Genomic DNA, 15,916 nt, shown 5'->3' on the forward strand with positions numbered 1-15,916 from the left:
ATAAAATCGGACTACTTTTCAACTCTCTGGACACTTTTCATCACATAAAATGAATTCGGAGTGTTTTGTACCCCCTTGTACACCATTAAAGGATTTGCGCCTTTGATAAATGACTTATTTCTTTCTTTGAACTGTACATATGATGTAACCAATGCCCAGATTTATATTTATTCAAAGTCACAACTTTCCTTACCTGTTCTGCCATTTTGGTCGTACATCAACTAACGTCAAGCAAAATAGTGCCACACAAGCAGTAAAAAGTAACTTTGGTCTTCAACATTGCTTTATTTGCTCCCTCAAAGAGAACAGTGACAGAGATAGTCGAACTGTACAAGCGGAATTATCAACAAGTTTATCAACTTGCCAGAAATGCAGTGAGCATTTCAAGGCGGTTCGGGGCTCTAGTTGTGACTGTCCCTTCCAGACTAAATCTGTCTTTACTCAAAGACACTCATCAGTTAGCAAGATCATTGTATAGCCTATTTTACGTTAAACATTATTAACATAATTAGCAGTATATAGGATCCATATAATTTAGCTACTCTGTATAGACACCAGGATTTTGTTTATTTTTGTGCTACTGGACTATTTCCTGATATAACCATTTGGTCATACAGTGTTCACTTGAATATTGCATTGATAACGTTTTTGATATCGTCTAGTACTGAATTTCCGTTATACAATTGATGATCTGCGGCTAGAATACGAATTAAAACAGCGTCGACGTCTAAGTCGTACGGACTAACTTATAAATAGTTTCTGTAGTATTTCGTGTCAAACTTGCCAAGTTGATATATTATCAAGAACGATTAATCATGCTGTTGTAATTGCTGTAGTTGCTGTAGTTCCTTCCAAGGCCAGTAAACAGCTGTCCATGACAGAAAAATATATATAACAATCTGCAGCACTAATGTAGCCATTATACACAGCGATGAGCTAAACACATTTTGCTGGTTCTGATTTTCAAAGCCGAGAACCTTTTATCGTCCGTCTAATGAAATCATACGTAATTGAAGGAATATATAGATTAAGTAAGACTTATTAGGAGTTGAGTTAAAATAACAAAGTCGCTCTTTTGTGAGCATTATTAATGAATTTTGTTCGATACGAAAAGTAGTATGGGTTGTTTGACTTGTTTAAAAACCCTGAAATACTGGTCAATCGTGCACAACCTCAATTCAGCTTGCAGCCTAACAAGAATAAACATTCAGTGAAATTGTTGTCGTCTTTGAAAAAAGGTTCCGTGCACAAATGTCAAGAATCATGGATTAACATACACTGTTACACAAAATTTGGTTCTCATGCAAGCTTCTGAAATACAACTCGTTCATTTTGGCAATATTTATTTGGCATAGGAGAGCAATTCGGAATAGGATTAAATCCGTATCGTCCAGAGGTCGAAAACTAAATCACCTATTTGCATTCAGCAAAGCGTAAATTTTGACACTCTTGCAGTTGTCTACAGTGATCATTTTGTACAATGAGTGACTTTGTGCACATGTTCCATGTTTCCTTGGCATCACAGCAGATATAACTGAGTGTATTGGTCCCTTTATCATTACACAGTTTGTAGAAGTTTAAAAAACGGCAATGTCGGTCCAACGAAGACATCCAAAAAAGAAAATTGATCGTTGTGTCGCTCGCGTGACATTATTATAAGTTTCATTGTTTTGTGAGAGACCACATGTGTGAGGAAGAGGCCAATTTTAATGTTGCGTTTTGTTGCTTTCCTGATATTACCAACGGATAGAGTCCAGCATCCGGCCTTCAACCATTTATCGCCCATTTTTCCACTATTGCCCGACATAAAAGACCATCTCCTTAAAGGAACAGAGAAGACATAAAGTGTTATTAAACAAAGTAGGAAAAGATGTATATTCCCTTTAACATCTCATGCACCCCCGTCTATATGTTCCTTTGTCTTCCTGCTTTTAACTGATCAGTTGCTAGTCTACGCGCCACCTTTGCTGTTTACCCCAGTTTGTCACTTTTCCACCTTTATGACTGTCTCTGATTAAACCTGATGTTGTTCATAATTCTATAATAGATTACTCAGTATTTGCTCCAGCAGCAAAACCGTATCAGGTAAACATGTAACGCAATTAGGAATTCCAATGCGTATTATTATAGTATATGATTTGATGAATGTATGACTAGGTAGATTGAAGTATTAATGTATCGATGGATTGTATGCAAAATAACAGAGACGTGCAAAGCTTACATTATGAAAAACAATTTTACACAGTCCTGTTGGACTGTGTAAAGACTATTGGAAATTATAGAGATTCACGTCAACATTACCTTACCCTGTTAGATTTTTCAAATCTTAATATGTTATTCACAAGACCAGAAGCCAGTGGTCTTTCTTCCGGGTCCTTTTTCCAGCAGTGCCTCATCAAACCATACATATCTTCTGTACAGTGGCGAGGCTTTAACATCCGATGACCTGTGGTTAATTCTCGAGCTAAGAAGGCGGGTTCTAGTGATTGGAATTCGGGATATGGAATATCACCTGGACAAGTATTGAACGACATAAAAAATATATGTAAGGTGTCAATACAATGGTCTATTATCACTCGTGACTTTTGAAATCTTCAAATGAACTTTTAAGTAAAGATATGTTACATAATGATAACTACAGCATAATGCATTCGGAACAAAGCGTCTGCGTTAAATTCTTTATGAAGCACTACACTGTAGCGAGGCATATTGAAGAGCCCATGAAATGGTCTGACACCCAGACATTACGATCTCCCCTAGTTCCCCTGGACGCGACATTATGTTGATTTCAGCGGCCATTTATTACAGGTGTTTGCTAGATTTACGGATTAAAGTAAAATTGTGAAAATTGCATTTTCTGAGTGTCTGACTAGAAGACTGTTTTCACCTTTCCGCATATTGTATTATCGTTGAGTATACAAATAGAGTATTTCACATTGCCCCTGACAGTAACAGTTACACAGAGTCTCCTTTTGAATAACATCGTAAGCTTAGTGGGAGAAGAATCATGTGTCTGAGGCCGCTGCTCCTACTGTAAATATGCATGGGGCCCATTGTCACCAGCTTTGTCATACCTGGTGCTAGGCCAAGCAGGAAAAATTATTGATCTGAAGTGTCATTAATGAATAGCGCATTTCGCCGGCAACGTAAAATTTTTGGTCAATTATAGTATTGTGAATATCATCCAACAAGCATTTAAAGAAGGTTAGAAGCATATTATGGACACTTTTATGTCGTAAGGGGGTGGAATTTATTTTGGAGTCTCGAAATCAACATCCTCTGACAGTGGGTCTCGAACTCACCATCTTTTGATAGTGAGATCGGTACCCTGGCAACAGCCCCATGGTACCTCCGTATGGGGAAGTGGTCAGACTTCACAAGGCCACTATTACAGTTTTGTCTGTATAATACTGGCAATGACACAGTACCCAAATTTCGTCCTGGTCAGACTTCACACGGCCACTATTACAGTTTTGTCTGTATAATACTGGCAATGACAGAGTACCTAAATTTTGTCTGAATAGAAATACGTTTGTCGTGCTAAATTTAACAACTATATAATTGAGAAATAATGGCACAAAAATAACGTTTACTAAGCAAATAGCATGAAAGTGAAGTCTTTTCAAATTCACATTACAAATGCACATTTCTCCATAATTTGGATACACGTGAAAAAGCCATCAAATTATATATTTCAAAGAAAATGATATTCGACGAACTATATAAAAAATTGCGACAATGGTTTTCTGCTAACAACATTTTGGATCAATTCAACATCACTGATCTAACTCAGTCTAAGCAGACCTTAAGCAAACTAATGGCTTGAAAACTCATTTCGAATTATCAAAAAAATTATATAGATATTATGTTAATCTATATATCAATTTGAGGACTAGAGGGTAAACTTAACATTGATTTCGTTTAAATAATTTACATTTTGTATATATTTTGTAAGAATTTTTCTTCATAATGGAAAAATTGTTATTACTTGGAGAAGATCATCCTTAGACTTTAAATTGAATTTGCAAGCAATAAATTTGGTGATTTTTTGCAAAAAGTATTTTGATTATAGGGCTAAACATATACTCGATAGATAGATAGATAGATAGATAGATAGATAGATAGATAGATAGATAGATAGATAGATAGATAGATAGATAGATAGATAGATAGATAGATAGATAGATAGATAGATAGATAATGGATGCAAGGGCAATTGGCAGTGAACATTAGAATACTAACGGACAGAAAACACGTTAACGGATAAATTCAGGTATCGATGTCATACCTAAAATGCATGCACGCATATGCATATATGCATCATACATAGATTCACCGATACATCAAGCTTTGTGGGGTAGAGTAACCGTGGATACATAGATATACATATATACATAGATACATAGATACATATATAGATAGATAGATACATAGATGGAGACATACATAGACAGATAGATAGATAGATAGATGCATAGATACATACATACATACATACATACATACATACATACATACATACATACATACATACATACATACATACATACATACATACATACATACATACATACATACATACATACATACATACATACACACACACATACATACACACACACACACACACACATACATACATACATACATACATACATACATACATACATACATACATACATACATACATACATACATACATACATACATACATACATACATACATACAAAAGTATACAGATTACGTCATGAGAAATTATGTCGACGTTCTGTGTAGTACAGACACAAAAAGTCAAGATTAACAAGATTTGTCTTCCATACCTCGTGTGGCCATCTCCCATAGCAATACTCCATACGACCAACTGTGGGGAAACACCGAGAATAGTAATGAGAAACACATTTTTAAAACCTTGCGAACATCTCTGTTAGTACATATAAAATTAATCAAACAATTTTATTCTCCATTATCTAAAGAGGCCATACCAGAAGGTACTCACTTAAGGCGATACCGAAGGATTCAAACTGCGCGTTGGTTGCTATCGCTGGCAACGTTCCAAACGCGCACTTTTGCACGTGCAAAATCTTACCTTTCCGTTGTTTTCTATGGATTTTCGACTCCTGGTATTTTGAAAATGCTCAAAATCGTTCAACTCTCTCAATTGTAAACAAATTTAGGTGACTTTTGGTAGGGTTATTGAAGTCGTACATGAGAATATAAATAAGCATGCGTTTCAAAAAATTCCGGACCGTTTATGAGATATCGCCGTAAAAACCTTCAAAATTTCACAAAATGACACAGTAGATATTTTTCTGTTCAAAAATCGTTTGTACTTGTACAGATAATCTAATCCATGCTAGGGGCTCTAAACAGGTATCTCATGTGTTACATTGTGAAATTTTGGAAAATTTTGTGCAAATTTGTAGGAGCTGAAACGTTTTAAAGTAGAGCTGTGAAAATTTGTATATGTGTGACGTCACTGACCAATCGCGCGACAAACCTGCGTCTTTTGGAATCGTATGGTTCTGTAAATCTTTATTATGCAAAGAAAACCATGCAAACTTTGCATTTTGATTGATTTTGGAAATTACGCTCAGCAACCGTCGTTTAGCAATTTGAATCCTTCGGTATCGCCTTAACCACCTTAGATAGCTATACACCATGTTTATTGGCGCCATCAATTAGTGTACAAAGTGCTGTCAATTAATGATCAGAATGATCCTTGCATTTGACTCTAACTAAATTTCTAGAACTAAATTCGTTCGAAAATAAACTCTCCCTTGATATGAACGAAGTCATGGTTAACTACGAAGGGACAAAGCCGTCTTCTTAAATTTATTTCATGTAGAGTTATCCAGCATTTTACCTCAGCTAGGTACCCTGTGTTTACATATAACACGCAAATACGGTGTTGATTCAAATTCTGATGTGTACCATAAATCGTGACATCGAAGCCTTAATTGTCATGTCCGAAGGCTGGGGTTATAGGTCAAACGACTGACAAGTTAGCATGTTTAAGTGAGCAGAACAACAGATACAAATATTGACATGAAATAAAAATAACAGAAATAATTTGAAAAGTTGAGACTATGCCCATCTATTGCAGGAATCTGCAAACTTACATGTCAGATTTGTGGGAATACACTCCAGGCGAAAGTGCTTCAGGAGCCATCCAACGGACAGGTACAAGCATCCCTCCCTGTTAAGAATATGAGACAAACAGTAATCATTGCTACAACGAAAAGGCAGCGATGACCAAAAGAATACCAGTAATACTGTGATTTGATATGCCTATTCATGGCATTGTTGGAACGGAAAGACATAAAGTGTCCCATGTTGGCTATATTTTTACCAAAAACCTTTAACGACAAACTCTCTAACTGAGACTTGCCTCTTAAGTTGACCACCTTTCTTTGCAGAGTGATGCAAGATCGAAAATGTGGTGAATATTGTGTAAAAAAGGTGCTGTCTGCATAGCTAAGGAGACCTGTCAATATCAATCACAGCAATTGTACTGACATGTTTCCAGTATTGCAAAGAGGTTACACAAAGAACCTCTTTCAATATTTGATAATTATCAATATTATGTTATCCTCACAAAGACAAGATAAAGGTTCCAACTTCGATATTTTCACCTTTATTTAAAAATGCTTGTTTTTTTTTAATATCCTAGATATTTGACTTAGCCATGATTCATAGGTAATAGTCATACAGCACAGTAGCATATGTGTTAATTTACAACAACGAGTTTGATCGGACATACCATTGGGTGTCTTTGGTATTGTCCTTTTTGGTAAACATCTCTTGACAGACCAAAATCCGCTATTTTGGCGACGTCGTCAAATGAGATTAAAATGTTCCGAGCTGCGATATCACGATGGACAACCTAAAAACAGAATATGAGCACATAAAATCCTCAATCATGTCCTTGAAAGAGAACTACATTTTGTTTATCCCTCTCTATCATTCTGAGTTAGCGTTAAAAACTTCTCGAATATTGAAATCGACAGTATGTTTTTACTATGGAAGACTGATGAAAAATTCATAGAAGTTGTGTCGAACTGAAGGGTAAGTTTTACACTAAGCAAAATAGGTGCTTCCAATCATGAATTTCTGTCTGGAATTCAATTTCTCTTGTTAAAGCCTACTGGACAAAGAGAGGGTCTCAATTCTCTTTGAATTCAATTTTGGTTGTGTCATATGATGTGTATCTGATATTAGCTGCAGAAACTAAATTTATCATAATTGAAGAGCTCTCCTTTATGGTTATTATTTGACGCAGCGGTTACTTTATGTAAGCGTCAGGATGTTCTATAAATTGAAAACTATAAAACACCAAAGACAAAAGTCTCAATCAGCTAAATAAACATCAAAAGCTTGAAGTTCCCTTGTTGAAACAAAGGCTACCTAATGTTTAGTAGATTTGAATCTGACTCACCTGTTGATGGTTTAGATATTCCAATGCTCTTGCCACGTGTAAAGCAAATGTTACGAGACTCCTGTCGAGCTGTTTGACAGTAAGTTTGCTATCTTCTGACTTCGATTTCTTTAGATAAATTAATAAATCTTGCCTCATCAGCTCAGTTATCGTGCAACAATAACCTGCCGGATCAGACGTACATATGAATCAAACAGATTTATTTCGCTTATCTCTAAATGAATACCATCCTATGACAGAAAACATTATTAGCCAAGAATGATAAGGAATGGTAAAATTTGTGATTTGTCCTCTGGGAATCAACACTAAAATACTTTATTATTACACTTTCGAAATTTTGATATCGTCATTTAGCAGATGGCAGCTGATATATTTCTTTGAACTGAAGCATAATTTTTGTTTCTTCGTTTTGCTGTGTCAATTGCATTTTCGAAAATGATATAATAATAACTTTGCGTATCAATTAAACAAACATAATTTACAAAGCGCCAGAATCCAAGAAAAAAATATCTGTTCAATAGCGCTTAGAAGAATTGGTCCGCACAGTAAAAATAGTTTTAAAAGATGTGTCTTCAATTTGTTTTTGAATATTTCCAGACTTGATGATTGACGAATTTCTTGTAGTGAGTCATTCCACTGTTTTGGAGCACAATAAGAGAAAGCCATATGTTTCGTTGTTGTATGTTGTTGTGGCCAACAAACCCTTGTTCGCCGACCAGAGAGAATGTTGAGGAGTGTATGACTTAATTAAATCATTGTCTGATATATCATTGGTTTTACTATGCAGTACGGATTGCATACGTTATTGACCCATATAAACGTAAGGTATTATGATCATTTTCCCTGCCAGTATGTATCTAGGGATGATGTGTGAGTGCATGGCTCATTCGCTTCGAGGTAGAGAGCAACACGAAAAAAATGAAATTTATGGCCAGAAAGACGATGATTCTAACTGTTTGCAATAAGTCGTTCCGATAGCTAGCGATGTAACCATATGGAAGACTCATAGCAGAATGTCTTACACACTGAATTTAAACACATCCCTCTTGAAAGAGTAAACCAACAACAACAACAACAACAATAAAAACGAAAGTGAGATCTGACGCTAAATTGAAAGACGAAATCTTTGGTATACACACTTACTTGGTTCTGAGACAACGCCGATTAACTTGATAACATTTGCATGGTCTTGCAGCCTCTGAAGGAGCTGAATTTCTTGATCAAATGTCGGCCGATATTCGATGTCATCTGCAATAAGATGACTGTTAATTGTCTCTCCCTTGCTCTTGCTTTATCAATATTTTTTTCATTTCCTTCAGATTGAGTGGCCACTTTTTGTCACACGAGAAATGGGACCATCAGAAAGTTAATTTCATCGATTTATTTTAAGCCAATTGGAAACTGGGGCAAGCTACGTCAGACAATCTGATATTATTTGTTGACGATCCGTAACGTGCGTCTCGGGTATCTCATATTTCTTGAGAAGTTTGTCAATATGTCAGCCACCATGTCAACTTTACTGTTGACGTCTCATTTTAAGTTAACCTTAGTGCACCGACACCTAATCTCAAAGACAGTAAAGAGCCTTAATGCATTTGTTTTCGCTAAGAGAGATACTACAACTTCTCTCATCGGACAAAAGGGTATCTAGTATGAGTGTGTCTACGCTAGAGCAAAGAATTGAGCAACGAAAACTTCTTTTCAAGATAGAGAGCTTTATTAACAATTATATTACCTGAAAGTAACTCTTACCTTTCAGTATTTTAACTGCAACAGGCGTAACATTATCTCTGGAAAGGGTCAACCTCGCCCTGTGTACATTTGAAAATTGACCTTGACCAAGATGATTAAGAATTTCTAGTTGCGTTCTGTGAAAATTCTTTACTCCTGGCTGTAAGTAATAGGATATGAAACGATTTTAGGGCATTTGTATCCGTCCTCACATCGGACAGACAATTCAACATGCAATTCATTTTTTAGCCTACACGCTTATGTTCTTAAAAGTAATATTTACCAATGGTTTTCCCCTCCTTTGTGCATCCTTGATTTCGAGACGACAGTATCCATCCCACTTGGGTTTTGATTTCTTCATTCTTAATCTCACTATGGTTATGATAGAGAAAACCACGAACACAGAGCAAGTGGCTGCAATGATACCTATGATCTGACGACCAGTCTCACCATTCCATTGATCTGGCAATGCCACCAAACAACAAAACTCTTCTGTAAGATTGTGCATAAATTGAATGCATGCAGAAACTTCTAAAATCATTTCCCTCGCTCCTGATTTAATTATATTAATTACGTGTTTGAAATTTATGTATGTATGTATGTATGTATGTATGTATGTATGTATGTATGTATGTATGTATGTATGTATGTATGTATGTATGTATGTATGTATGTATGTATGTATGCATGCATGCATGCATGCATGCATGCATGCATGCATGCATGCATGTATGTATGTATGCATGCATGCATGCATGCATGCATGCATGCGCATGCATGCATGTATGTATGTATGTATGTATGTATGTATGTATGTATTTTGTGTATGTATGTATGTATGTATGTATGTATGTATGTATGTATGTATGTAGTATGTATCTATCTATCTATCTATCTATCTATCTATCTATCTATCTATCTATCTATCTATCTATCTATCTATCTATCTAAATATGTATCTATGTATCTATGTATATCTATGTATCCACGGTTACTCTACCCCACAAAGCTTGATATATCGGTGAATCTATGTATGGTGCATGCATGTTAGGTATGACATCGATACCTGAATTTATCCGTTAACGTGTTTTCTGTCCGTTAGTATTCTAATGTTCAGTGCAAATGGCCATTTTGTTGCCTATATGTGTGCTCTAAGCATTTTTAAATGGTCAAGGGAAAGCTATGCCATGTATATCCACTTTAATCATAAAGATTGGCTTACAATAAACTCACCTTTAATGGACACTAAAAAAGTACACTCGTCGGAGTTGTTCCAATTGTCAAATACAGATATGATGACTTCTGAGTTTCCATGAGGAAAGAGTTGTCCCGATTCATGTGTAGATGTCATATTGGCTACTTCATCGTTGTCAGTAGCTGTTACTGGAGGCCAGGTCACATTCACCATATCCGAAGAACTCGATACAAATCTGGTAATGTCAGATGGGCAACCTTTGATGGATGGCTTTTCTGTGTCTGATTAAGAAACACAAATAGAATAGTAGTGAATACATGCAAGTTGTCGATAAGGTAAAATTATATCGTAGAACATAATTGTACTCAATATTCTGTGACCACACATTCATGCAACACTTTGAACCTTTCTTAACAAAGCACGTTAATATATAAATGGGGCCATAACTTCTAATCAATTTATGATTACCTCTATTACATGTTTCTCCAGTCCAACCCTTCAAACATTGGCAACCTGTTGAAAGCGTACATGTAGAGGCGTGGACACAGTTGCACTTTTTTGTGCAGTTGTTTCCCCACGTGTTGACGGGACAACCTGTAACACGAATGAAAACCACAGTCAGCGAAAGCTGAGAATCTTTTCCTGTAAATGTTCTCTATCCCTCGCTTCACCTATCATTCGAGCTATATTTGTCTGTTCGCATACGATGAATGACACAACAACGAATGATCTGCTTCCTAGGAGGATGTGCTTCGTCGACCTTCTGGTCCGTCGATGTTCGCTACATTTAATTTTTTCATATTTTTATTTGAGTACACATACACCTTTTGATAATAATAAGGCCAAATTAAAATGATATCATATCATTTTTAAATAAGTATAATATCAAGATATTATATGAATTCTCACGGAGAAACCTAATGACACGCAAGTGCTACAACATGCCCCTCGAATACCACAGAAGGTTACTCCCGAAACATAGTAGGGTTTCAGACAACAGCAGGGTTTGATAATAACAGATGCTCACACAACACGGATATTATTAACAGCATTAAGTAGACCACGTCACGTCCATTATCATGACCGAGTATACTTATCCCATTTGTCTACGATATTTGTCTTTTGATCTCAAATTTTGCTCAACGATGCTCGCTCTAAGCAACTTGAAATTCTGCTAACTCCTTTTGGGTGTTACCATTACGGAGAAAATCGCCTGAAACACTGTCTTCTTATCATATCATATCATATCATATCATATCATATCATATCATATCATATCATATCATATCATATCATATCATATCATATCATATCATATCATATCATATCATATCATATCATATCATATCGTATCATATCATATCATATCATATCATATCATATCATATCATATCATATCATATCATATCACATCAAATCACATCATATCATATCATATCACCTCACCGCATGCAGGTGTACAAACACTTTTGATACAACTACCCCTGCAGCTCGTGTACGTTCTCGTGCATGCATGTAACAACCTGCAGCGAAGATTGTTACTGAAATAATGATGTAGCCTTCGACTAGGCGCCAAAAATATGGGAGCTTTTGACAAATTGTTCGAAAATATGCAAAAGACTTCTCCATAATTTGCAAGATGATAGTACTCATTTGTAATTACATCACGAGCTAATATAAACATTGCGCACAATAGTTGTGAAACGGTCATGCAATGTCATTCAAGTTTCTCGAAATACTCGTATTTTCTTTTCGGAATAATTTTAGGATCAACTGACGCGTTCGTCAAATGTTGGCTGGTGAGCAAATTGCTTACCTTCGATACTTATATTCACGACATTGGAAGTAAACTTTTTCTCTTTACCGTAACCAGTCGCCACACATCTGTAGTTACCAGAATCCCCGTACGTTGCTTTCGATAATGCCAACACGCGTGTGCTGTGATAGAATATATAAGAGACCAGAATGTCCCTTGGACGAATTCTGAATAAACAGTAATAGCTCGCGCAGAATGCTGCCGGGGAGGTAGCCATAAGCTGCTCAATGATACGCATGCGTCATTGCAATACCGTTTATCACCATTGCAATCCCAAATGCTTGTGAGTGCATCATCGCACGGCACGGCCCCGATATTACTTTTTAGCAATATTTGCATTTAACGGCGATAAAATTATTAAGTTATAAATATGGTTTAAAATTGAAAATAAATTAAAACACATCAATACATATATATTTTTGTTTTGGATGTTACATATGAAATCCGTCATGACTTTTTTCAAGGTTAACCGTCCTGGCCGACAGTACACTCTACTAAACTCTTCAGAGCTGCCGTGCGAGCACTGATGAACTTGTCCCTTGCCCAATGGGTTCTTCGCTTCCCAGCATAACATGTCCCTTTCAAATGAAATTACAATTCCGATCGTACCCTGGGCGAGCTTATGGGTTCAGCCCTATGGTGATATTGAAGACACCTTCTTATATAAATAAACACAATACTGTTTCAAAGCATATACGAAAATTATTCTTTTCCGTGAAAGGCAAAAGAATATAGGAGGAATAAGGAGAGGGAGTCCGACGTTAAGTATAGGTTAGTTGTTAATTACATGTATCTACATAATTTTTCAGCGCACGCATCATTCTATCATTTTTAAAACTAAGATATGAAATAATGGGAAATACAGCAATGCTTACAGCCAATGGAGCATTAAGTTGGCAATGTTTTTAATATTCGATTTACCTCGAGATGGCACCTGTTTCTATCCGTGCATGTTTTAAATCGTCAGCGAGAAGGTCGGCTCCGTAGTGCTCCCATTTCACAATTTCTGATCTTATACCCGTTATGAAGCATCGAAGGCGGATAACACCGTGCAGGGGAACGGTAACTCCGCCGGAGACGACAGATAAAATAAGACGTGGAGCAGTTGCTGCAAAGAAATTACAAATGCGGTAAAGTCGGTGTATTACATCAGATTCCCTCATGTTGTTGTGATGATTAAGTCACCTATAAAAGTCGATAGGATGTCTTTTTAATAATTGCGCTCACAGAACGAAGAGTTGAAAGAAATCGTCATCATTACATTTTCAAAACTAACTTATTTGCCGGCGTCACAACAGTTGTTGTTTGTGTTTGTGTTTTTGTTGCTGCATTTGTTGTTGTTGTTGTTTTTGTTTTTGTTTTTGTTTTTGTTGTTTGGTGGTCATCGCAAATGCTTTTACAGCTCATCAGGGAATGGAAAAATCCTTCCGTATTCGAGTCAAATGTATAGTTCAGGTACAATGTTACTCATAAGATGCAAAACTGACAACACAAGTAAACAGTGCTCAAACATATGATGAACTTTAAGCAATATTAGAATTTCCCACTTTCATTACACTTTTCTATAAGTGAAATTTTCAATTTTTCTTTTTTCCATCTGTTTAAAAGTAACCAGACTGTTTGTTTGTTGTCTTAAATTTCGATTTATTTCATGCATAGGATGTTTTGTTCTATTTCATCATTACATCTTTTGCGGCTTTCTCCACGTCAAGTTCTCAATTTTCCCCTGTATTCATTATTGTGTAAACTATACTCACGGATGTCACAAGCCGGTCCCTGCCATTCAGGTGAACACTTACAAGCTCCATTCCATACGTGGCATGAGGCACCGTTCTTGCACATACACTCCTTGTCGCACTTAGCTCCAAACCTTCCGTACGGACAACCTTAACGTAAACATTTAGGCGAACGTCTTTTATGTCGATTGCAGATCATATGATCAAGGAAAAATCGGACATTCAGACACTGTCTCTTGAAGCAGAATATATTTTTGTGACGAATCGCGTCGAAGGCATTACTCTACAAATTGATATGTCGACATTGTTTTCTTTTTCTGCGATGTTCCATGCTATCCTGTTATCCCTGAGACCCGAAATATATCTCGAAGAAGAGGTAATATTTAATTGTCTATGTGACCAGTATTTCAATGGGAAAGTAGGACACAACAGCGGCTACATGGGATCAATTCCTGTCACAACTAAAACATAAGAAAATAAAATCTACCTATCTGACGTGCTAAAAATATTTTCATCTTCATATATATATATATATATATATATATATATATATATATATATATATATATATATATATATATATATATATATATATATATATATATTTACTTGTTTAGTTCATGATCAGCTGGAGTAGAGTGCTCAATACTAGAGTAGAGCTAAATACACAACTGAGTTGATCAGGATAATCTAAAATATTACATTTCCACTACAAATTTGTTTCGTATAGGCTGCAGAGCCGCCTACACTCATCGGGTGGCTGTGATCGACTGAAACTTTAGGCGGGAAACGGTTTCTTTTGTTTTGTTTTTGTTGGCACCTGTTTGTTGCAAAAGGTTGAATAATTAGTGACTGCACAAGAGAAATTTTCTCTTGTGTCTGCAGGTCGATACTAATTCGTTTCTATTGTTGAGGGAGCACATTTCTGTATATCATAGGAGTATGAATTTCTCGTGGAGGCACAGATTGCATTTTTTGGTGACATTGGAGTATGGATTGCATTGCTTTATTATTCTGATTATTTTCCAGTCAATCCTGTATTCTGTCTTTGCATCTTTCAGTGACCAAATGTACTTGCTCAGTTCGGTGCTGTTCCTGTATTTTGTGTTGCGGAATGATAGCATGTGGTTATTATATCTTGTTTTGAATGGGGTCTCCGTCAGGCCGATGTCTGTTGCGTGTGTATTGTTGTCTTCTCTGGTGACCGTTGCTTGGTAAACCACGCCCTCGGTGAGGCATTTTCCTGGCAATGGGCATTTGCTCTTTTGTCTGCAGTTGCATTCTTTACTGGCGATGGTGGCGGTTGTATTCTTGTTGTTTTTATATTTCCTTGGCAAGTACTGATTTGTTGTGTGAAGTGATAATACTTTGCATGTTCGGCATACAGCTGTAGCTTAGTTTGAGTGTATTCCTATTGAATATCTTCCTGAGTGGGTGATCGTGCCGGAAACATTTGTCGACTAAATGTAGAAATTTGCGCCCGATGTTGGTGTTGACGCTATTGAGGAGTATGAATTTCTCGTGGAGAGAAACTGAAACTTTCAAGCCTTTCACCAAACCAAACAACATCCCGCTATATGTCAACCACAGAAGCGACCACCCACCCTCCATAATCCGTAACATACCAGAATCCATCAACAAACGATTGACCAGCATATCATCAGACAAACAAACATTCGATTCAGCCATCACGCCATACCAAGATGCACTCAAAAAGAGCGGCTATGACCACCAACTCACATTCAAACCCGTACAGCGTCAGGAAAAACGCACACGAACACGAAACATCATATGGTTCAACCCACCGTTTGACAATAGCGTCAACACCAACATCGGGCGCAAATTTCTACATTTAGTCGACAAATGTTTCCGGCACGATCACCCACTTAGGAAGATATTCAATAGGAATACACTCAAACTAAGCTACAGCTGTATGCCGAACATGCAAAGTATTATCACTTCACACAACAAATCAGTACTTGCCAAGGAAATGGAAAACAAG

General features: G+C 36.6%; 1 protein-coding gene across 10 annotated transcripts in view; it reads right to left on the bottom strand.

Moving 5' to 3' along the window:
* Positions 1-261: 261 nt before the first annotated feature.
* LOC139138763 (uncharacterized) overlaps positions 262-15,916 on the bottom strand; it is a 35,945-nt gene continuing 20,290 nt past the window's right edge. For all 10 annotated transcript variants that reach the window (XM_070707281.1, XM_070707277.1, XM_070707279.1 and 7 more), the window contains 14 exons: positions 13,936-14,064; positions 13,100-13,286; positions 12,179-12,300; positions 10,831-10,956; positions 10,401-10,643; positions 9,451-9,629; positions 9,189-9,327; positions 8,580-8,684; positions 7,437-7,600; positions 6,762-6,884; positions 6,121-6,197; positions 4,822-4,862; positions 2,307-2,512; positions 262-1,820 (listed from right to left, as the gene is read on the bottom strand). In XM_070707281.1, the coding sequence (XP_070563382.1) occupies positions 1,794-1,820; positions 2,307-2,512; positions 4,822-4,862; positions 6,121-6,197; positions 6,762-6,884; positions 7,437-7,600; positions 8,580-8,684; positions 9,189-9,327; positions 9,451-9,629; positions 10,401-10,643; positions 10,831-10,956; positions 12,179-12,300; positions 13,100-13,286; positions 13,936-14,064 (1,868 nt within the window). In that variant the 3' untranslated portion in view covers positions 262-1,793. The remainder of the gene's footprint in view (positions 1,821-2,306; positions 2,513-4,821; positions 4,863-6,120; positions 6,198-6,761; positions 6,885-7,436; positions 7,601-8,579; positions 8,685-9,188; positions 9,328-9,450; positions 9,630-10,400; positions 10,644-10,830; positions 10,957-12,178; positions 12,301-13,099; positions 13,287-13,935; positions 14,065-15,916) is intronic.

The sequence above is a fragment of the Ptychodera flava genome, chromosome 8 (assembly GCF_041260155.1).
Source record: "Ptychodera flava strain L36383 chromosome 8, AS_Pfla_20210202, whole genome shotgun sequence".
NCBI lineage: Eukaryota > Metazoa > Hemichordata > Enteropneusta > Ptychoderidae > Ptychodera > Ptychodera flava.